This window comes from Equus asinus, chromosome 2, assembly GCF_041296235.1.
Source record: "Equus asinus isolate D_3611 breed Donkey chromosome 2, EquAss-T2T_v2, whole genome shotgun sequence".
NCBI classification, from domain to species: domain Eukaryota; kingdom Metazoa; phylum Chordata; class Mammalia; order Perissodactyla; family Equidae; genus Equus; species Equus asinus.
In genome coordinates, this window is record NC_091791.1 from 132,305,269 (window position 1) to 132,329,009 (window position 23,741).

The following is a 23,741-nucleotide window of genomic DNA, read 5'->3' on the forward strand; positions in this document are numbered from 1 at the left end:
GGGTAACAATTTATGCCCATTCTGACAGAACATTAATTAAAAGTTAAAAAGTCGTTAGGTGACTCCTTTTCGTTTCTAAAACACGCACGTCTGGGACTCACCCGGTCTTGTATCTGCCTTCACGCAGTTATTTGTGGTGGACACTGGATCAGAAGTCTGTGCACCTGGTCTGACTGGGTCTAAATGACAGGTGTTTGCCACCTGTTTCTGATATGTGACAACGGCTCTTTTTAGAGTCCAGAAAAGTTTTTGCTTTCCCCCTGCATAGCATATTATATAAGGGAATAGGCCCAAACTGGACGCATTTTATAGGCATTAGTTCTGAAAGCTCCCTCATTACCATCGTGGTTTCATCTGTGCATTTCCTTTTTCTTCAGTCTTCAAAGGGGGCTGTCAACTGACTGATCCTAAACCTGACGGCATCGCAGTCTGTTCACACTTGTTCAGGAAGCTTCAGTTTAGTTGTAAATTGTACCGTGTGTGCAAATGTGCATGCTTCTTTTAAAAATCGCCTATCGCCTGTGTACACATGCACAGCAGCACCAGGATGAGACCATCAACTTATCTTTCTAAAACCAAAACCAATTTACCCCCACATCAGAAAACCTACATAGCTTTTATTCCGTGATTGTGTAGATACTTGAATTATGGATGACCATAATGCTTCCTTTTTGCGTGCAGGCAACTCCTAAAAGTGTTTAAGACTCTAGATCACAGGAGAATGCTCATATGTTGCCTCTGGCTAGGATTGAAACCTAGAAGCGAGATGAGGAAAGTGCGAGAGTGTCTCTCTGATGCAGAGCACAACCTCTGCTTCCCGCCTTCTGAAGCAACACGCTCAAGCGCGGCCAATAGTCTCTGGAAGTCTTCTGCTGGATACTAACTCAGCTTCCTTTTCGAAATGGCACAGAGTTAGGTTCTCTAGGCCAGAAGGACTCCATTTTTGTTCCTGTCCCTCCCTCTAGTATTGAACTTAGGGTCCTGCAGGTTCCTTTGGTGAGGACGGAGGCCACAGGTACGGTCGGACCTGGGAAATTCCCAGCGAGGTTCTGGGATCTAATTAAAAGAGGTCTGTTTCTCCTCCTGAGTCCAACTCTGCTTCTCTTCTTAATAAGCAAAGAGATTTAGGGCGTTCCCATGAGCAAGGGTACCTCACAGGATAAGCGGATTGAGGAGGAGAAGGAGGCTGCTGCCTGAGACCCCGAGACGTCTGGCACTCTCTCCAGGTTACCCTTCCAAGTGTTCACTGAGTTCCTACCAAGGCCAGTGACTGTGGGGACCCTGGGCAAAGTCAAAGATTTTTTAAAAAATTTTTTTACTTGAGGAAGATTGTCCCTGAGCTAACATCTGTGCCAATCTTCCTCTATTTTGTAGGTGGGACGCCACAGCGTGGCTTGACGAATGGTGTATAGGTCTGCACCCGGGATCCGAATCTGCCAGCCCCGGGCTGCCAGAGTGGAGCATGCAAACTTAATCACTACACCACCAGGCCGTCCCCCTAAACAAGAATTCTTGAAATCCAGAAGCATCTCTTGGACCCAAAGAGGCCCGGCAGAGAGACAGGAGATACTGCTCTGAAAAGATGTCTCTAGGGCACCCGTGTGGGAGCCCCATTAACCACTGGAATTCCTCTTTTATCTGTTTGATATATTTGGATCTCAAGCAGAGCTTCATTTGCACAAAGGGCTTGAAGCCCACTATTGTAGGAGAAGGCAGAGGAAACCCACTGGCTGTCAGAGCAGCTGTGGCCAGAGAGCCCCAATCTGCTCTCACATCCCACCTACACTAAGGGCCACCTGGTCCTCTTGACCTTTGTTCTCCTTCCCCAACCTAGCCCACTGTCCCCACGGACAGCCCCCTTTGTCACCCGGGGTTCTGAGCTTGGTAAACCTCAACGGGCACCAGGACTGCTGGCCTCAGCCACCCTAGCGATGGGGCTAGTGATGAGATGGGAGGTTGGGGCCTGGGAAGCTGGGATTTTCCTGAAGATGACAGATGATTTCAAAATTGTAAGTAGGGCAGCGATATGCTCAGATTTTCTTTTCGCCCGTGACCACCTTGACTGTGTGTGGTTAGGCCGAGGGGAGAGAGCGGGGCAGAGAATCTTGGCGAGGAGCTATCATAATACCGGTGTGAGATGATGAAAGCCGAAACTCAGGCAGAGTCTTTGTGGAGGGAGAGGAGGGGTCTGAGTTGAGGCATCTCAGCAGCTCGCGTCAGCGTGAGCTGGTTGCTGACTGGATGTGGAATAGGGGGTGTGGGGGTGTCTGACCAGCCTCTGGCCTGACCCCCCAAGAGGAAGTCTAAGGAGAGGAGAGATGACAAATTCAGTTTGGAATAGTGTGACCCTGAGGACTCTAGGCAGAAAAGTTCTGTAGAATATTGGATCTAGGTAGCTGAAGCTCAAAAAAGAGATTGGGGCTAGAACTCTATGGGTTTTGTCAGAAGGTGCTGGTAACTGAAGCAGTGGGTGTAGATATACCTGCCCAGGGGAGTGAGTTGAGGACTGAGGGAAACACCCAAACAGATTTGCCCTGGAAAACCCCATGCTCTTTCACCTTTCCACACATTGCTTCCTCTTTCTGGAATGCCCTCTCCCCTTTCCTCTGACCAATACATTCGTATTCCAGAAACCCATTTCTGAGAGGGTAAGTGACTTGCCTGAGGGTCTTTCTTCCTTCTGTACTCAGAGCCTGGCACGCAGCCCGGGCTCAGAAAGTGGCGGCTGAGTGTTGCCGAACACCATAGAGAATCAGGCGGCGTCTGGTGCTTACCGGCACTGATGGGGCATTAAGGCGTCTCGTTTTCTTCTCTTTCTTGGGGACAAAGCGGGGCATGTTAAGAGTGCTTAGACTGCAATCCAGATGGCCGTTGGTCAGGTATAAGGTGAGCTGAGTCAGGGCCAGCTGGTCACTGTAGGAGAGCTTGAGGCCTGTCGCCCACACCTGGTGAAACAGGAGCCGTAGAAGTGAGGCTGAGATGAGCAATCGGGAGAGAAAGGCTCAGCCTCCCGGGACGAGACCAAACCACACCAGACCCAACTAAACCAGTGAACACGTGACTGAATGGAATAGATGTTTTTGCTTCTGTCTCTCCTTCGTTCAGCTGAAGGGTGGAGCCCCCAGTCTGATTCTCAACAGAAGATTCAAGGTTCCTGTGGGAAGTTACACAAACGCAAACACCTAGCCAAGATAGTCTAATGGAGGCAGCGGTTCTGAAAGGTTTATGTTGACTCTGATTTTTCTGCCTGTGGTTTGCCATTTCTAAGACGGTCAGGGCAATGTTTTCTACTGAGAAAAATGAGGCTGGACAGGAGCTTCAGAGGGCGGGAGACTAAAGGGAGCAGACAGAGACGGGGAGAATGAGTAATTATGAGAAAAGGGCAATTTGCCCTGATTTCAGAAAAAGCAGTGCCAGCTGGCCTCCCTGGGCCTCTCAGTGATTCTTAAGGAAACCTGTGGTTGGCCTGTAAGTCTGAGCTGTACCACCATTTTGCTAGGAGAGTGCAGGAAAGTCTCTTCACTACCCCCACGATGTCACAGTATCCTCAACTGGGAAGCAGTGAAAACTCCCACCCCGGCTGAATCACAGCGTTATTAGAGGAATATGATGGTGCAATGAAAATTAAAATGCTTTGAAAAATAGACATATGTGAGCAATCAGCTACAGAAAGCTAATAGGTAACTGAGTAATGTCCATCAATTCCTTTGACACATGTTTCCTGAGGATCTACTGTGTGCTAAACTGGCGATGGCAAAAGTGGGTCATGTGCCACCTCTCCCCTCTCCTGCGGCAGACCATCCTTAATTGCGCACGTCACCCCCATCCCTACACTGAATCCAGCAGCACCCCAGAATCCTCCTTGGTTCAATGCTCAAGGTGTATTATTATGCTAGTCACGCAAGTGTCTAAGATAAATAGGCTCAGGTCCTGCCATCAAGAAGGGGAAGACAAATACATACGTATTCAATTAATTACAACACAATGTAATACATGATATAATAAAGGGACGGAACAAAGTACTGCTGAAGCAGAAAGAAAGGACAGACTGAGTTTGTCTAGTGAAGTCAGGGCTGCATCACGAACAAGGTGACATTTGAGCTTTGACAAGCAACACAAACGTGATTGGCTCCCACGTATCAAGTACTTGCTTCACAAACACCTCAGATCTTTACAATAACCTAAAAATAAACATCATAGATGAAGAAACAGAGGTTCAGAGAGGTACCCAAGTCCATAGAGCCAGGAAGTGGTCATGTTGGGATTTGAATCTAGTTCTGCCTGGCTCCAAGTCCACCCTCTTCCCATTCCCTGATGGAGGAGATGGCACTGCTCCTGGCCCGGCCATTCCTTACCCTGTACCAGTTCCCAGTCAAATTAAAAGCTCAAGTTGCAGAGAATCAAAACACTTTCTTGTTTAATATAATCCACGCCGTGGAAACGTCTTGTGGAGAAAACATGAAGTATTGTATTTCTGGAGTATGCTGTAATTAGCAGTAATGCATTTTCACTGTAGGAAGTTGGAAACTAACACATTTTTGTGAAGACTTGATTAAACATTTTTTTCGTCTTAGAAGGCCTACATCTGCCCCATACACCAACTCGGTATGTTAAAATACATAATATATCTGCCCTAGAGTGGACTCCTCTCAAACAAATCTAGCAGTGAGTGACTTGAGTAAGCATTGACTGTAAATGGCATCATTATAAGGATATTAAGAGGTCAAACTGTCAGGGCCCCTTGCTAAACTGAAGCTAATTTCAGGAGTCATATTCGCACAGTAATGCCCTTTTATAATAGCAAATAAATCACATTTGCAACAATTGTTAAAAACTAACTGCCAAGTATCTGTTGCAGTTGTAAACATCCTATTTGTCAACTTAAATATTTCCTGCTGTATGGCATGAAATGCAAATCAGATGGAGAGAGCTACTTTTCCTTAACACGAGAAAGTGAACTTTGCTATTCTTGCGCGTCAGGCTTGGTTTTTTTTCCAAGAGCCTCTATTTTGATGTTTTAATGTTCTCGATCAAAGGGAAATGTATCTAACACCCATTTTTAATATTTATGCTAATAACATTAATGTTTTGGTGATCAGGATTTTAATGGGAAGGCAGTACAGTGTAGGGGAAAGAGAGAACTGAGGAGGCGCACAGCCTAAATCTGGCCCTCAAGTAGTGTGAACTTGAATGAGTTATTTAAACTCCTTCAATCTCAGGATCCTCAAGCGTAAAAGGAGCAAATGATAATACCTACCAAAGATTTTGAAAACAAAATAAAATAAATACACATGAAATTGCCTTACAAATGATAAAGTTCTATGCGAATGTTATTTATGATTACTAAGCATTTCCTTTTAGAGGAGTGGGATCTTAGGACACACATTTTCAGTCGCCGATGCAGCTATTATTAGATTGCCCCACATCATACCTGTTTTCCCCATTCATAATCGTTGTCTTCAACCTCACAACACCCCAATCCTGTAGGTGGTTAGCTTTGGGCAATGCTGGTATTACTCTATCTCCATTTGACCAACGAAGGTACTGAGATGGAAAAGTGGCTTCCTGGTTTGCCTAAGATCATAGAGCACGGGCCAGAACTCTGGTCTTTCCAGAGCAGAAGAACTTTGCTTCCCCAGGCTGCCCTACCCCCTCGGTTCACAAAAGAAATAGTAGAACAAATTTCTTTCAGCCTTTTCCTCAGCAGCAGGCTTGCCTGAATGGCTCAGATAATTGTTCTGTTCTCCATCTGGTTTCTCCATTGAAGACACCGCCTGCGGCATGCTTGCTTTGTGTACAGGGGTTCCTGTCCCCCCTCTGGACCGGCAGCCCTTTAGGGGAGGCTGCTGTCTTTGTCTTCCCGCAGCCCCGTGTCTGGGGCAGGGCTCGGCTCGCAGCAGGGCACCTCCGATGCTTCCCTCCTCTGCAGCCTTTCCGGAACAGGGTCTAGGTGGGTCTCTTGAAGCTGGTTTCAGATTCAAATGCAGCAAATATTCCTTGAGCATCCCCCCTGTGCCAGCCCCATGCCTTCACACAGGGTCTCGTTTAATCCTATTCTTGCTTTTGGACTTGGATGCTAACTTGAGAACCTAATCTTTCTCTGTGCTGGCTACCCCCATCACCATTTAGATGAGCGACGATGAAGCTTGTACAGAGGCACTCTGAGTGGGCATGGAGAGAAGTGGATGGATTTTTAAATGTCTAGGAGGTGGCTTTGACATGACTTGCAGGACTTGTAACGACTAGCTTGACAGGTTAATTGATTAGATGTGAGGGCGAGGGAAAACATCACTGAAGGTTAGTGCTCGAAAGACTCTTAAAAATCGCCTAATACAATCAGTTTGCTTTAGAAGTGGAGCAACTCTGGTGGAGAGGGAAGTGGTCTGCCCTATGTTACAGAGCCAGGTATCAAAGGGGTGGGATGAGGAACCAAGGTGTCCCAGCTCCTAGTCATAAATCACTTGTGGATAGTTCTTTGACTGATTGATGATATTTGAAAATTATTTTATCAAAAATGGCTAGAATACTAAAGAGATTTACATCAAGGCCTTAAGAAGCACAAGCAAGACCAAAATATTCATCTCAGCATTACTTGTAATAATGAAAAATTGCAGCTTTCCAACATTTGGACCTTGGTTAAAAAGAGGACACATGCAAGGGATGGAATAGTCTGTGATATTGTCACTAAAGATAATGATTGTGAATAACTTTTGATGATGTAGGAAGATACTCAAAACAGCAAGAACAGGATATAAAGTCCTGTAGGCCTTATGACTTCAGCTTTGCAAAACTAATACTATACATGGAAAAGACTAGATGAGAATATAACCAAATGTTAACAGTTGGTTGCTACTACTAGCAGAATTATGGTAAGTGCAATTGTACACAGACTTTCATGTATATTCTAGATTGGCACTATCTAATATGGTAGCCACTAGCCACTTGTGGCTCTTGAGCACTTGAAATGTGGCTGTTTCAAATTGAGATGTCTAGTAACACCAGATTTTGGAGACTGTGGGGGTCAAAAAGAACATGAAATATTTCATTAATAATATTTTATACTGATTACATGCTGAATGATAATAGTTTGATTATGTTGGGTTAAATAAAACACATTACTAAAGTTGTGTGCATCCTTTTTTGGTTACATTTTAAAATGAGGCTACTAGAAAGTTAAAAATTATGCATGTGGCTTACATTCTATTTCTATCGGATTAGTTGCAAAACGGTCTGTTGCAACTTCAGCAGGGGCGGGGCCAGTAGGGGTGGGGCGGGGGACTTGCTGCAGAGGCCCCAGCTCTCCACCGTCCTGACTCGCATTGCGCGGGAAGCCCTGCGCACTGCAGCTGTGTCGGAGTCCTGGGGCAGAGTGGGCGCAACCCAGGCAGAAGGGAAGCCGAGAAACTGCAGCCACCTCACCGACCTTTAAAGTATCTGAGAACCAGAAGACAGGGTCAGGCAGAGGCGAGCTTGCCCAGAATTGTTCTGTTCCCAGGCTCTGGGTCCTGTTTGGGCTGCAAGCTTTGGGATGAAAAGGTAGATATGCTTCTATATGGGGAGGTGTGGGAGGGAGGCCAGGACTGAGCCCTTTTTGCCTTAGGTGTTCTAGGCAGATGGAGGCGCCTGCTCACCCCTGCTGCGTTGGCCTGGTTCCTGTGACAGGCAGGATGGATTGGTGGCAGAGCATGCAGATGTGGGCAGATGTGCTGGGGCTCTGCATTCTGTGGCTGCCTCCAAGTGCAAATAAAGTTCTGTAGCAAAGAGTTCGGTCTTGCCAACCTACTCTTATGGGCATCAGGGTAGGTATGGGACTGAGAGATGAGTTTATAGAGCAAAAAACATTCGTTGAAGATGCATAGAATTTCCTAGATGTTTTACAGACCCATCTCTGGGTTTTCTTTTCTTCTTCATCATCATCATCTTTTTTTCTTTCTGGTAAGGAGAAGAACCCAAGGCTCCAGAAGGATGCCTGACCTGCTAAAGGCCCAGATCTGGGTACCAGGGTCTGAGACAAATATCCGTGATGCTCAGCAAGTCACCTCTCTGGGCCACACTTTCCTTGACTAAGCACTGGAGATAATGGTCCTGGTGGACCTTCCCTCGGTGGCTTCCAGATGTGTCTATGGAGCTAACTGGGGATTGTGCAGATTCCTCACTCAGGGAGAAGTTTCTAAAAGGCACATCCTCCAACCAAGGCAACTGAGAGATGCAGCACTGAGAATTCACTCCCCACAGGGACGGCATCAGAGTGCGGAGTGTGACACACAGCCCGCCGTCCTCCGCTCCCATCTTGGCTGAGGGAAGTGTGCACCACCTCCCTGCCGGTGTTCGTATCTTTATTGACGGTCCCGGTCGGATAGGAAACCAACACGGGACCACTTGATTCTTCCTAGAGCGAGACCAAACCCTCAGTCCTGGGTCCCCACAGCTGTGGCTAAGCTGTAGAGGCCAGGCCACCCGCCCAGCAACTCTGCTTGCTGAGCAATGCAGCCATAGGTAGGCCAAGGTTCCCTCTGTCCTTATTGGTTTGGCTGAATACAGACTCGAGGGCTTTTTTCCCACTTGCAACTGTGGAGGCGGGGCATCCATTGGAAAGCGTTGAGCAGAGGACTGCCATGATCTAACTTATATTTCTAAAGGGACACTCTGGTTGTGGTGGGTGGAAGAGCCCGTGAGGGGGCAAGGATGGAAAAGGGAGGCCAGTTCACGGCTATTGCAGTAATCCAGGTGAGAGAGAACGGTGGTCGGGCCAGCATGCTAACAGTACAGAGTAAGAGAAGTAGCCATTTTATAGACATATTTCAAAACTAGAATCTAAAGGACTTACTGATGGGTTGGATGCAGGGTGTGAGAGAAAGAGAGGAGTCAGGATGTCTCCAAGACTTTTGCCCTGAAAAAATGGAAGGATGGTACTACCATTTATTGACAGGGGCAGACTGCAGGATGAATAGTTTAAAGGGTACAATCAAGATTTCAGGTTTGGGCCTGTCAAGTTGGAAACGCCTTTGTGGAATGAAGTTCTAGAGGGTGGCCTAAGATCTCAGGCATCTTGTCTCCTCTCTCAGCTGTGAAATCGGGAGGGTGTGCTTGACTGGGTTGGAGGGATGAAGCAGAATCAGTCCCTGGTAGGGAGGCCTCTTTTCCTCTGCTGTCACTTTTGAGCCTTGGGCTCAAGGCTCTCCTTGGCTGGGGAGAAGTGAGGTCTGTAGGACCTGAGGCCTTCGCTAAGGGACATGCTTCTCACTATGTCTAGGCCAAGACGAAATAAGGTTGAGAAGGACAGGGGCAGATTGGCAGAGAAAAAGAAGTGACAGCATCTTGGGGGTAATGGGGACTGAAGACCTTGTGCCTTGAGGGAGGTCAGTGGCTTCGCTGAAATAGAAAGAGCACTGGATCAGAGTCACAGGACCTTGCCGGGCGCGTCAGCCTTGCCCTTTACTGTCTCTGTGATCCTAACTTCCTTCTCCTCTCTGAGCCTCAGGTTCCTTGTCTATAAGCACAGACCTATCTGTGATGGTCTCCGCCTAGGACCCCAGCTGCTTCTTCCCTGTGTGACTGCCAGGAGCAGAGTCTGGGGGGGTTCGCGGGGGCGGGGGGGGGGGGTGGGGGGGGGGACTCGTATGCTTGGCTCTTGACTTCGGCATTTTGCCATCTTCTCAAAGACGGGGTGCACATTCACCTCTTCTCAGGTGCTGTTTCAAAACGGGCTCCAGAATTCCAGCTATCACACAGAGAACATACTTCCATAGGCAGCTAAGAAGCGATAATTCTTCCCATTTTGATTATCACCAGACAGTACAGAGCTCTTCATTGTGGTAAACAACACACTCGATACTTAATTTTAAAGAAGGTGATAGACTGGACTGTAAGAGTTTTCAGTTAGCAAAATATTAATGTGATTATGATATTTGGTAAGAATGGTTTGTATTACATAAAAAAAATCAATAGACAGGCAGAGGGGACTGCTGCCTCTTGGCATGTTGCCACCTAGTGGCAGCTGCTGGGATAGCCCAGTCCGCGGGAGAGGAGAAGAAGGGCTGTTGCTGCCGTATGGGGCAGTCACCTGGGCCCTGATCAGCAACTGAGACTCTCAGCATTCATCTTGGAGGTCATTCCCTCTGTTTCTATTAATCCTATTTGTCCTTCTGGGCACGATTTAAATCACAGCTGCACGAGGCTGTCTCTGAGCGACTAGAGCATCCATTCTCTGTACCACCCACCCTGGACTCTGCCTTATGTGAGCCTTTGGAGTCTGGGGCCATGCCTAGGGCCTCCACAATTTTCAAAGGCCTTCAAAATGTTTGGCTTCTGAACAAAAAATGTGACTGGCTCCCAAATATGAAAAGCAAACCTCAAAATAACAATAAAAAATGTTTAAAAAGTATTAAAAATTTTGATATGTCAGTTAAATGCCACACAACTCTTACACGGTTATGTCTAAATCACATTTCCATGACAGTGAATTTTAATACTTTAGATTCTCTAAAACTAAAAATACTCAGGGCCCAGGGAGGTCTTAAAGAGTCCTGTTCTGGCCAACTTCAGACCTCCCTCATTCCACCTCCTCATTTTACTGACGAGGACCCTGAGAGGTGAACTCACTTGCCCAGGTCCCACAATTAGGGGAAGAGCTGGGATCAAAGCCCAAGTTTCCTGACTCCTGGTCCAGCTCTTTCCATGACACCGAATTACCAGCATCAATAGCCCGATTTCTTTCTAGTACCAGAAGCTTCTCTGTGACTTTGGAAATTCTTTCAAGATATGTAGAAACTACATTCAAAATTAAGTTGGGGATACAATATGAAAAATATTGAAATTTAAACCTGCATCAGCAGCAGTTGCATTTGTTTTTCACTTTTACAAAAAACCCCCACAAATCTTTTAATATACTTTTGCTTTCTCGGCTTCCTTTCCAAGTTTCTCCCACTACCTCTATACATTTATGATCGTCTATTACTTTCTAGACTGATGGCCTAACTGACGTTATTTGTATTCTTAAGGTACAGAATGACACACTCACTTCTTTTTTATCATGCATTTTTGGAAGCCCACTTTCTTATTTTGACATTAAGCACTAAACTGTAAAAAACATGAAAACCCAATATTTATAACCTATTGCAGGTTTCTAGGACTAGTAATTATAGATGCTTCTTCTATGGCAATTCAATCTAATAATCCCACGCTGTCGATAGTTATTCTCCTTTAGTTTTCACGCTATACACGTCATGGCTGGGGAACGATCTGCTTGGTTGAGAAGTGTTCCTTTAAAGCTACTACAAATAATCTCCAAAAGGCTTTTGTGTGAATTTTCAAAGCAGAAAGCTCTTGCTCTGTGGCTCCCGTTGGGAGGTTCCTGTGCCCAGTCCTTGCGGACGTGGAGACTCACATGCAAAGTGCGATGAGGCCGAGTGCGCGGCACTGGCCCCCTCCGTGCGATGAGTTAGCAGAGTCTGCCTTTCCCCCCCAGCTTCCTTCACAGCTCCAGTAAACAAGAATTTTTATAAAGAACAGCCTCGGTTGTAGAATATGTAGGCGGGAAACATGGGCTATCAGAGCTGTGGCCTTGAAGTTGGTCTAGTTCAGCCAGGAAATCTGGTCAAGAGCAGAGTTCAGACCAGAGCTCAGAGCTCTTGATCTCAAGTCCAAGGCATGTTTGTTTACACTTGGGAAATTCCCAGAGACGAGAATGAGACCGAGAGCAGGGACTTTTCTTATTCATCTCTGCATCCTGCAAAACGCCTAGCACAGCACTCCTGATATTAGTGGGTGCAATAAATCTTTGTTGGATGATTCAATTAAATAACATAAGGAAAAAAATCTTCCCTTTAAAACACAGGCAGGAGAGATACCACTTCACACCCGCAAGGATGGCTGAAATAAAAAAGACATTAATAAGTATTGGCAAAGCTAGGGAGAAATTGGAACCCTCATACATTGCTAGTGAGGCTGTAAAATGGTGCAGCCACAATGGCAGTTCCTTAAAAAGTTAAACTTTGGGTTGCCATATGACCTATCACTTCTACTTCTAGGTATACAACCAAGAGAAATGAGACGTGTTCACCCAAAAACTTGTACATGAGTGTTCACAGCAATATTATTCATAACAGTCAAAAAGTGGAAGCAACCCAAGTGTCCATCAACTGATGAATAGATAAACAAAATGTGGGCTATCCATACTATGGAATATTATTCAGCCGTTAAAAGGAATGAAGCACTGATACATGTGACAACATGGATGCACCTTGAAAAGGTTATGATAAAAGTGAAAGAAGCCAGTGACAAAAGACCACCTATTATGTGATCCCATTTATATGAAATGTCCAGAATAGGGAAAGCCACAGGGGCAGAACATGTTTTCCAGTGGCTGAGGGAAAAAGGGTATGGGGAATGAATTCTAATGGGTAAAGAGTTTCTTTTTAGTGTAAGGGAAATGATCTAAAATTAGTCAATGGTGATGATTGCATAACTCTGTGAATATACTAAAACTCATGAAGTATATGCTTTAAAGGGGTGAATTTTATGGTATGTGATACTTCAGTGAAGCTGTTACACACACACACACACAGACACACACACACCAATCCCTGGGAGACCCATTTTAGGAAGGACACCCACACGATTTGTATGGCCACTTTTTTGAATCTAGTTGAGTGTGTAAATAACGACTGAATGAGGCAGCCTGTGATAAACCACCTCCCAAAGTGCCCTCTGAATTTATTCTAAGTATTCTTCAAGTCTATACCTTAAAAAGCTTTTCCATATGTGGGTGAAAAATACCTGCTACAGACACTAACGCAAACTAGTGGCCAGCGAGGTTAACACCTGGGGCTCAGCAAGCAGTCCCGGGCTGGAAGGGATAACATGTTAGCATGTGTCAAAAAGACTCAATTGGCTCTGAGGACACAGCGTTGCTTTCCTAAAAGGCAGTAAGTGCACTTGCTCCTACTTCCCATGGCGGGCTTTCACTTCCTATCAGCTCCGGGAGCGAGCAGGCCTGGGCATGGTCAAATCCAGAAGACAGGCAGGACTGGTCAGGCAAGGGGGCACTTGACACAGCACAGCTTTGTCCTAGACATGTCCACTTCCCCTCTTGCTTCCTGTTGCTCGTTCCAGGGGCCTCCCAGAATCTCTGCCTGCCTTCTGTGGTCAGGGCTCCCGCAAACCCTATGCGCTCCAAGGGACACCTCCTCGTCCCCACCAAGTTAATCCAATAAATCCTGACTAATCCTGACAGTTGAGGGCTGAGTGCCAGATAACACGTTTGTCATAATGGAACCTTTCGGATTTGGCTGAGAGATATATCTAGATTCCAGGACTTTGCCTTTGTTGTCTACAGACTCTGGTGTTTGAAAGATCAGCACCCTATCAGGGCCACAGGCCATCTTTTTTGACAGCAGCAACATTTAAAAGCTGCCTATTTGACCACGTGGAGGACAGACTCCAGGGAGACGTGGGGCAGAAGAGAGGAAGGGAAAGCAATGCATGTTAAGGGTCGATTATGTACAAGGCTCTCTGGAATTTTCTCATGTCATCCTCACAAGACCCTTGTGAGGCAGATATTGACACTCCCATTTTACAGAAGTGGAAGTGGAGCTCAAAGAACCCAGAAACGTGCCTGGGTTCCACAGCTAAGCAACAGGGCTCAGATTAAGATCCTGGTTTGCCTAACTCTGAAGTCCAGGTTTTCTCTCCTGTGCTCAGTCGTGGAGATTCCTCTCCACCTGGCAAGGGGAACACGTGCTTGGCAGGACTCGAGAGAGTGCCGTGATGCTGCAGCCACATCCAGAAGCTGCACCACTTCCTAGCTGGTTCCTAAGCCAGAGCAAGGCCTGTGGTTTACTGTGGGACTTTGGACAAGTCACTTAACATCTTTCTGCCTCACCTTCCCCATTATTTGTCCGTAAAGCACTTTGAGAGCTTATAATAAAAGGGCTGGATAAAGACAAAGAAATATTGAGACATTTGTGGAGAAATCCAAAAAGGTTAAAGAACACACATAAAGAACTAAGTACTCTAGTGAGGGCTAGGAATGTGGCACAATCCGGGAAGACCAACTTTCCCAAGAAGTGAACCCATTCCATTTATTTATTTACAAGGTCTTGGAATAGCAGGGCAACACAATGGATCTGATGTTTAAGAAAGCAAAATATATGTTTAAAGGAATATACATGTTGTTAAAACAGTTCTCTTTATGCAAAAGATTCATGTGACTTTATAAAGGTTTTCAGGGACTTGAAAGGATTTTAAGTGCTGTGTTAGACTGTACTAGTAACAGATGTTCAACGGCGTGTTTAAGTTTTTGTTTTACTGAAAAAGCAATGAATTACTTGATATTCCCTCTTTAAAAAATCATGCCAAAGCCACCACATTTTAAGTATAGCCTAAATTCATTATTTCTAAAAAAAAATCATTTAAAATAAGATAAGGGGTTCTAAAAAGAAATATTACTGTGGAGCTAAAGGTTTTGTTTGCTAAATATTCCCTTCAGAGTCCCAGTCTTTTGTGTCACTCCTTGTTCTTTTTCTATGAAGACAGATGGTGTCAGTAATTGCCTATATATTTAATTAAGTTAAAAAGCTACATAGTAAGGTTTTGGCGAAAAGTCTGAAATTTCGTGCTATGAGCAAAGAAAGCAAAAGGAAGCAGAAATTGGTAGCATAAGACACTATTCCTCACCAAATACACATTTGGCTATCCGTATATGTTGGAATGTGAGATTGCATTTCATTAATCTAATGATAAGAACAAAGGCATTTACCCTGAAAGATAAAGCCCCTAATAGAAATCTGGATGGCCGTTCTGTTACGTTTTTGACCAGCTACATGGGAATGACTCTCTCTATTGCCCATATCACCTCCAACGTTGGCCCAGTACTTACTGGTTATTCTAAACTCCTCTGACACTAAGGTTTTTGCCTGGGATTTTTCACCTAGTAGGCTAATCAATGTGAAATTCTTATCAGGAGGAAGCAGTAGCTACTTGTAGAAAGTGGTTTAGAAAACTGACAACCATTCTTGTGGTGTCTGTTTTCAATGTTCCCATCCCATGAATCCACCTTCTGGCTTAATGGCAATATGGCGCTCCCAGCTGTGGTTGCTGTGCATGGGCTTGCTCATTTAAACTCTTAAAGCTTAAAAATGGCTACCACAACACTGATTTTATTCCATTTTGCTTAGTCATTAACATTTAATGATTACCTTATGTGCTGAGCACAAGGATGGAATATATTAAAAAAAATAGGAGATGTATTTTCTGGCTTTAAGCTGTTCAACTCAATTCAACAAGCATATTGAGGATATACAAGAGAAATATACATTTTCTTTGGTGATGGTGGTTGAGGAGGGAAGAGAGACTTACAAAGGAAGTCAGCATCAATTCAGTGCAGTATAACAGTGAGCATCTGCTGAGTGAGAAAGCGCTGGGGCTTGGCAGCCAGTGAAGTCATGGTTTAAGCCCTGGATTTGCCACTTAGTAGCTGTGTGACCTTGAATGCATCACCCTGGCCTCAGTTTCCTCATTTGTAAGTTGGGGATAATAATACCCACTTCTCAGGGTGTGAGGATTAGGAATACTACATGTAAAATACATAATGGAGGGCCTGGTACTTGACAAAAATTCAATAAATAGTTAACATTATTGTTGATAATTACTCTGGCCATCAATATGTTACCTCAGCTCTGGGAGGCTAGAGGATGAAGTGGCAGTTGAAGTGGGATTAATTAAGGTGAGTTTCCATGGGGAGCTGGACTTTGAAACATGTTTGAAAGAAAGGAAGTACAGAAAAGAAAGGAAAGGCAAGTTGTAGGAGTGAAGGTGGCAGGTGGGAGGCGGGATGAGGATGCGGTTATGCAACATGGGAACCACCAAGCCAGTCAGCTTGCTTGTCCTGGAGAGTACTTGGGACGTGATCAATGAGAAAAGCAATTAGTGCCATATTGTGGGAGGGGGGTGATTCAGGGCTATTTTAAGCTAGAGGTAAGGCCTAGAGCAAATTACTCTGTACTTTGTCACCCCAACATTGTGGTACAGGTAAAGTTAAGTTAAAATAAATGTTAACAACAACTTTGCAAAGGAAAATTTATCACACAAAAGGTCTTGACCCAGGGGACAGCTGGAAGTAGGAAAGGGCCACTCGGCTTTGTTGTTGTGATACCAGGGGACAAGCTGTAAACATGTACGGGGAGGATCTTTTGGTCTAACCAAGCATGAACAAGGAGGCTGTTCCTTTCCCCTGCCTACTGCCCTCCTGGGTCCTGTGGAACCATGGCCCCTCCTGAAAAGTCCAGGAGGCAGTGTGAGTGCCCAGACTTGCCCTGCCCTGGCAATGTTTCTGGTGATTAAAGTTAGTTAGAGACCTCAAAGTCTGCAGAGATGTGTCTGGGTTTCATTCGAAAGGAAGCAAGGATCTGCATGATGAGCGTGGGCATCTGAAGACGTCTCGGGTGGGACGACTGGATGTAAATGGAAGAATCGGGTCTGTTACATGTAGACCAACCAAAGTTCTACTCAGGAGCTCATGTTAAGCTTGAGTCCAATCTTTCTGAAGGTTAAGGTTTACAATGTAAGGGGTTACCCCAACATGTAAGGACAGTCACATGTGGTAATAATACATACAGCAAAGTTGGCCAGTAGTTTACCTGCATTATTAGTGTTAAGAAACAGAATTGTAATTTTTGCTGTAAAATTTGTCATCGTTGCCTTTGTGTTTATTGCAGAAGTCATCATCATCACCATCATTATTATTACTTGTATATTACAGGTCTGTTTCATTGACACAAACACACAGACCTTTTACAGGGACAGGTCTTTAATGCTTCAAAACCCTTTGGGATCTATTTTCCCTTCACTAGGTATTAACCTGGGATTCACAATGTGCCTGTTATAGCATTTAAAAACACTGAATAATTGGCACTTCTGTTCATACCAAAGGTCTATTAAATTTTAATTTAGATATACACTGTTAACCTTCTTCTATATAAATAAAATACCTTCCCTAAAGAGAAAAAGTAAATCTCATTGAGCTCCCTTGGTGAATACTTTGTATATCTTAAAAACAGAGATAGGGAGATCTTGCAAATGAGAGCACTAGAGGGGGACTCAGAGAGAGGTATTCATTCATTCATTTAATAAATATTTATTGTGAATCTATTATATGCTAGACATGGTGCTAGGTGCTGGCTATATAGCAATGAATAAGAAGGAATTATGATGTTTCTGTAGACCTTGGTTTTTCCACTCTCTGAAATAAGTATATTCATTTTTGATGCTTATATATCACTTTGAGATGATGATAATGCTCACTGACTTTTAAAAAGAATGCTAATTCAATTCAGATTCCACTCACAGTTTGAGGACCTGCTGAGGGCTCGAGTGACAGCTTTACATGTGATTATGCCATTTGATTTAATAAGAACAGCACCTTATATCTGCTCAGCCTCTCAGAACATCCTCTGGGAAGGAGCGCAGGAATTTGCCATTTGTCAATGAAAAAACGAGGCTCAGAGAGGTCCAGCGAGTTGTCTAAAGTGTTATAACTGGTTAGTGGAAAGACTGGGGCTGGAACCCGTTACCCATCACGATGAAAATATTTTCATTGATATCTTTTTTTTTTTCTATTCCAGGCTGATATATTTGTATTTAGGAGCTCTTAGAAATAGTTTTCAGAAGGTATGGCATGTTCTCTGTTATACATCAGGGTCTCCGTTTTTGTCTTTCTTCACAATTTGTACTTTCTAACAAGTCTCATTTCCATGCGTAGCTACCTTACTTCTCCAGGAAGGGCCATCACTGGTCACCTGCAGCTGTTTTTCATCTAAATTCTTTTCTTAAAGATTGCATTTCCTTTCCTTTTTTTTTTTTTAAGTAATAACTGTCAATGCTCATAACAGAGATAGTTATTTCAAAAGTTCACAACTATCTAAAAACAAAGAAGTTTTTAATCTGGGAATTTCTACAGAAAACATCTTTACCACTCTATTGTTTAGTGACTTTAAAGAAAAAGAACTGGAGAATCATATATAAATGCATATGTATATGAGGCAAGTCAGACATGATGTTTGTAAGACTTAGATCATCATTTTTACCCACATGTGTTTTGTGCTTTTTGCCACCGTCCTTCACAGCATCTCTCCCACTTGGAATACATACACTCTTTCTTACCCTCCTTCAAATCCTAATTATCATTCAGCTCAAATCCCACCTACTCTGTAAAAACCTTTCTTGATTGCTCCAAACAGACGGCAGGCAGTTAAACTGACATTACCTTTTTGATGTCTCTTTTTATTGTTCTGTGTAGTTGTCACTTAAGCTTTTTCTTGTAATTCATTTTTCAAGTCTGTCTCCCCAAATAGATTGTGAACTCCCTCAGGGCAGGCACTTCCACATCTTTTGCATTTTTGCAGCTTCCCTAGCACCTACCATAATGGCTTGTACATAATAGATGCTCAATAAACACTTGTTCTTTCTTTTAGAATTTCCCAGAGGTAAATAAGTAAGCCCAACAGATCTGGATCTTCTAGAAGTTCCAAAAGTCCATCAATCAACTGGTTGTCATGTGACTATCACTGTTTTAGATGTCACGAGGAGCCAAAAAAAAAAAAAAAGTCAAGGTCCAGTGCTTTCTAGATGATTTAGAAATCTCACAGAGGCAATATTTATGCCTAAGAACCAGTAAGAGTACAAAACAATTGTGTGCGTGTTTATCAAATAAGACTGGATGAAGGATGTGAAATGAGCTTCCTCATGACAGGGAATATGTCTTGTTTATTTTCTCTGTTCCTTCAGCATCTAGCACAGGGCCAGAGTCAGCCCTCAGAAGGTATTTGTTCAATAACATGTCGGTCTCTCCTCAATCTAAGGCCTTTGGTAGGTGCTTCATGCTCCTATTGGAACCGGCCAGATACTGCCTATCAAGGGCTGTGGCTCCGGGACCCATCCAGGTATGGAAATAGCTTGTGCTGCCCTTTGTTTAAGAGTTTGACTCCTCCACAGTAACCTGGGGCAGAGCCCTCCCTTCATCCTCACGTGGGAAGGCCAAATCTCCTACACGGCTACCTTGTAGCTCCATGTATTCTGCACGGAGTCTTGGGAAGCCTGGAATTTCCCCATTCCTAGGGTACTGAAATCTTGGACGTAAGTCCGCTGGCAGGAGAGGTTTTGTACTGTGCTCCTCTCGGCTCCAATTCCCAGAGATTGGCCCGTTTCCTTTTATTCCCAAATGATCCTGCGTTCTGTCTGATGTTCCCAATATTTAAACCCCACATTTCCAAAACTGTTCCTCCATTCTGCTACCCTAGAACCTCACTCTCATCTCCTGAAGGCTGGACAGGATTTTCCACACTCTTATCTGGAGTTGATTCACAACTGTGTCGTTGGTGTGCCACTGTCATTTTATTTCCTTTTCTTTGGTTCTCGTTCCCCTTTGCTCTTACCACACTAGCATGGTAAGTTATGGAGCCCAACTGGGGCCAGAGGGCAAGAACTGGGGATGGATGCAGCCACTTCGGTTTCCTGCCTGCCGTGTCTACTGCAAGACGTGTTTGCATGTGAGTGAGATCATGTACGTGCAGGTGCTTTGCAAACTATAACATACTATGCAAATTTATGACTACCATTATTCACACTTTTTTGATCACAAATATAATGCATGTTTGCTTTTAAAAACGCAAATGCAGAAAGCACAAAGAACAAAACAGAACTCACTCTCTGTGTTAGTTTCCTATTGCTGCTGTGACAAATTGCCAGAAGCTTAGTGGCTCAAAGAGCGAGAAGTCAGAAGTCTCAGTGGGCTGACATCAAGTGTCCGCAGGGCCGCGTTCCCCCTAGAGGCTCTAGAGCAGAGGCTGCTTCCCTCCTCCTCCAGCTCCGAGAGGCTGCGCGCTCACTGGCTCACAGTCACTTGCTCCATTTTCAAAGCCAGCAGGACCCTTGTGACTACATTGGCAGCCTGGATAATCCAGGATGATCTTCCCATCCCAAGAGCCTTAAAAGAATCCTGTATACGTGTGACCACGTACGGTCTCATGCACAGGCTTCAGGGGTGAGGACACGGCCATCTTTGCCGGGGCCATTACTCCGCCCACCACACCCTCAATCTTCCATTGGGAAATCATGACTTATTACATCTTAGTGTATCTCTTTAGGTTCTCTTTGCTCTGCACGCACATTTTTTTTTCTTTTTATAAAATTGTTATCTTGTTGCATATATCACTTTGTAATATGCGTTTTACCCTTCCATTATTCTAAGAACAATTTCCTGTTAAATATTCTTCAAAAACACGAGTTTGACTGTTCTCATGGTATTCAATTCTATCGCTCTATCATAATTTGCTTAACAATTCTCTGTTATTGGAATTTCAGCTATTTGAAATTTTTTACTATCCTTAATAATGTTGGGATTAATATACATGTACATAAATCTTGGTGGTTATTTCCTTGTGATAATTTCTAACAAGGGGACTCTTACTATTATTATTATTAAGCTTTGAATATAAAAATAAGTACTATGAAAACGTTACTGAAATAAATAATTTTTGAACTGAAAGGTTCCTCAGAAGTCAAATAAGCTAACCTACTCATTTCATAGCTGAGAAAACTGGAGACGACAGAAAGAAAGTGACAAGCTCATGGTAATACAGTAGCTTAGGAAAAAAGCTAGATTTGACTATTTGAAACTTTAGTATGATGAAGAACATTACAAATAAAGTTGAAACACAAATGACAGCATCTGGCATCCAAGCACAGGTGGGCGGGGGTGCGGCACAGATGTGGCAGGCGAGGAAGATGGCAGGATTCATTGGGAGACTGGTTACACTGAACAAATAAATAAATTGATTGAGTAAATAAGTAAATATATTGAGGATGAAGACTCAGGTTTCTCTCTGTTGGAGAAGGTATTTATTTCTAAGTGTGGAAAAGGGGAAGTCTAGCAAGAATCTTGAAGTGTTTGATTGGAATTAGACATATTGGCAGGAATGCATGGTTCTGATAGATATAGAAACAGTTATAGATGCATGCATGTATATATATATATGTATATATGTGTGTGTGTGTATTGTAAACATATAACACATGTATTTCCTAGCTCTGTCCACTGAGAGAGACCAGAAGCCATGACCCTCTGGTAGTAATGAGAACAGTAAGGGCTCAGATCTTAACACCATCCTCTACTAAAAGGACCCAAGGCTCTTAAGTTGATCCTGGTCTGGGGCAGGGAAAATGTAAGATGACTCTGGAACATCTCATTGTGCTGGAAAGCAAGACAATGCTCAAAGAATGATGGGGACATATCAAAAGTACACAAAAGCCACCCTGAAAGGTCTCCCATTAGCCAAATCTAGGACACTTTGAGCATCAAAATGATGAAAGTATCAAAATACAACTGACTGAAGAGAATAGAAATGCATGCGTTCAAACTGGTAGAAATATACACATGCATACTGGTAGAAATATACACATGCATACGTATACAAAGGAAAGCGGGAGAAGGAAAAAGTCTTTCCTGCAGTGGATTGCCTACTGACAAATGTAGAAAGAATGATGGAGACAGAATATTACTATCACAGTGGTGGTTGACTCAGGAGAAAGTTGGCAATGGGTGCTAAGTATTGTGGGTGGAAATTTGGTGAGGAGTAAGATATTGGTGTACTCTTGGAACAACTTCACACAAAATATTACTAATCAGTTACAAAGGAAAAAATAGTGATTTTGTGGTGGAGAGACATGACTGGAAAAAAGAGAGAAAAGACACAAATGACAATCTGGGAGAAGATATTTGCAACACGTGTAACAGTCAAAGGATAAGAGTTCCTTATATACGAAGAGTGTCTACAAATCAACATTTGTGTTACAGTCCAATTTAAAAGGGGCAAAAGATATGCTAAGGCAATTAAGACAAGTTTTATAAATGGCCAAAAAACATATGAAAAAATGTTCATTATCACTAACAATCAAGGAAATACTGAGGAAAACAACATAACATTATCCCCCCCGTTAGACTGGCAGAAATGAGGGGTTGGTAATATGCCAATCTCTTCATTGACACCACAAAGCAAGCCAATTAGAAAAGAAATTCAGGTGCTTTCCAAAGTGACATGATTTGCAAAATGGCTAGAGAATATGCCAGTGATTTTGCAAATCTGTTCTCTACAGAGAGCTAGCATACTTCCCTTGCCAGTGTGGAAATACCCTTTGGTGTGCTCACTGAGAACTGCCTCAATGTTCTACTGAAGACTGTGGCACAAATGGCCATACACTCAAGTGTTAGCAGGGTGGGGTAAGGAGAAGTCACAGTATGATAAAATCAGAGAATCTTGGGGTAGTATTTATTTATCCCATCCATCCAACTAATGTCTAAGCTTCTTCTCTAAAAGCCTTGGCACCACCATCCACCATCTGCTAGAATACCTCTACGGTTCATTCATTCATTCTTTCAACAAATATTTACTGAAACCTACTTTGTTCCAGGGTGGAATACCGCTGAGACTTGAGTGAGGAGTAAAAAGAGACATAGTACATCTCCTCAGGGAGCTTACAGTCTGTGGGGAGACAGCTTTAATCAGATAACCATGTATATAAGCTTAAAATTGTAACTAAGGTAGGTGGTATGAAGGAGAGGAAGATGTGAATGTGACCTTGCCAGGGAGGGCAGGGAAAGCTTCCGTAAGAAAGGGTGGCTTGAGCTGAAATATGAGGGATGGGAAGGGGGTTAACTAGGTAAAAAAGAAGAGATAAGAGCATTTCAGGCTGAGGGGCAGCATGTGTAAATGCCCTGTGGCAGGAGGTAGTAGGATGAATAAGGGAGAATTAGAGAGGCTGGTGTGGTGGGAGAAGACAGGAAAAGAGGGGGAGTTAGGGTGAGAAGAGGCTGGCAAGGCACCTGGGAGCCGCCAAGTGAAGGATGGGACCTTTATCCCAGAAGCCTGGAAAGGCGGTAAGCCCAGGGATGGGACCACCTCTGGGGCTGGAGAAGATCCCTTCACTGCTGCCTGCCATTCTGCCTATACCAAGCTCCAGTACAAGTCAACTGTCCCCACAGTGCCGTCCTCCCTGCCGCCCCAGGGACTGCAGATGTAGTCCCTCCTTCTCAAGGAAGGGTGTGGGGAGGGCAGCCTGCCCTGCTTCCCTACCCCAGGCTCTCTCACCGGAGGGCATCGCCTCTGTGCTCCCTCCCCACCAGGTGGATTCCTGAAGGCACTTCAGTTCGTCCTTTCTTCTCTCAGCGCCTGGGCCTGAGAAAGGAACTGAAACCCATGGAAGGCCCAGGAAGGCAAGAGGAAAACGATTATTAAACAAGCTGAAAACTGCCCAACACATAAACTCTCACCTGGAAACCATCATCCGGCTGAAATGGAGAATGGTAAAACTGAAAATAATGAATATAAAACAACTACAGTATTTTACAACGTTGGGTGGCCAGAGGCTGTCAGGAGAGGGAGAGCGGGAGGTCGCTGCCTTTAGACAGAGGTCTGGTCACCCACCGCTCACGGAGGAGCGACGGGCATTTTAGAAAACGACTTGTGAAGTAGTAGTGAATTCAAACATTATAATTGGTTGGGGGGCGGGAGGCAAAGCAAAAACGGTTAAAAATTATTTCTTGAGAATGTTATACATCAGAGCCACCTATGTACCCACGAAGAATCTCACAGATGAAATATTAAATAAATGAAAGCATGTTGTAGAGTAATAATGCACAGGATGTCATGATCTATAGAAAGTTAAAAACATGCAAAATGAAACTGTAT

At 44.0% G+C, this 23,741-nt stretch overlaps 1 protein-coding gene across 2 annotated transcripts in view; it reads right to left on the minus strand.

Moving 5' to 3' along the window:
- Positions 1–23,741, minus strand: part of IQCH (IQ motif containing H) — a 177,027-nt gene that overhangs the window by 19,489 nt on the left and 133,797 nt on the right. For both annotated transcript variants that reach the window (XM_070499300.1, XM_070499298.1), the window contains one exon: positions 2,775–2,945. In XM_070499300.1, the coding sequence (XP_070355401.1) occupies positions 2,775–2,945 (171 nt within the window). The remainder of the gene's footprint in view (positions 1–2,774; positions 2,946–23,741) is intronic.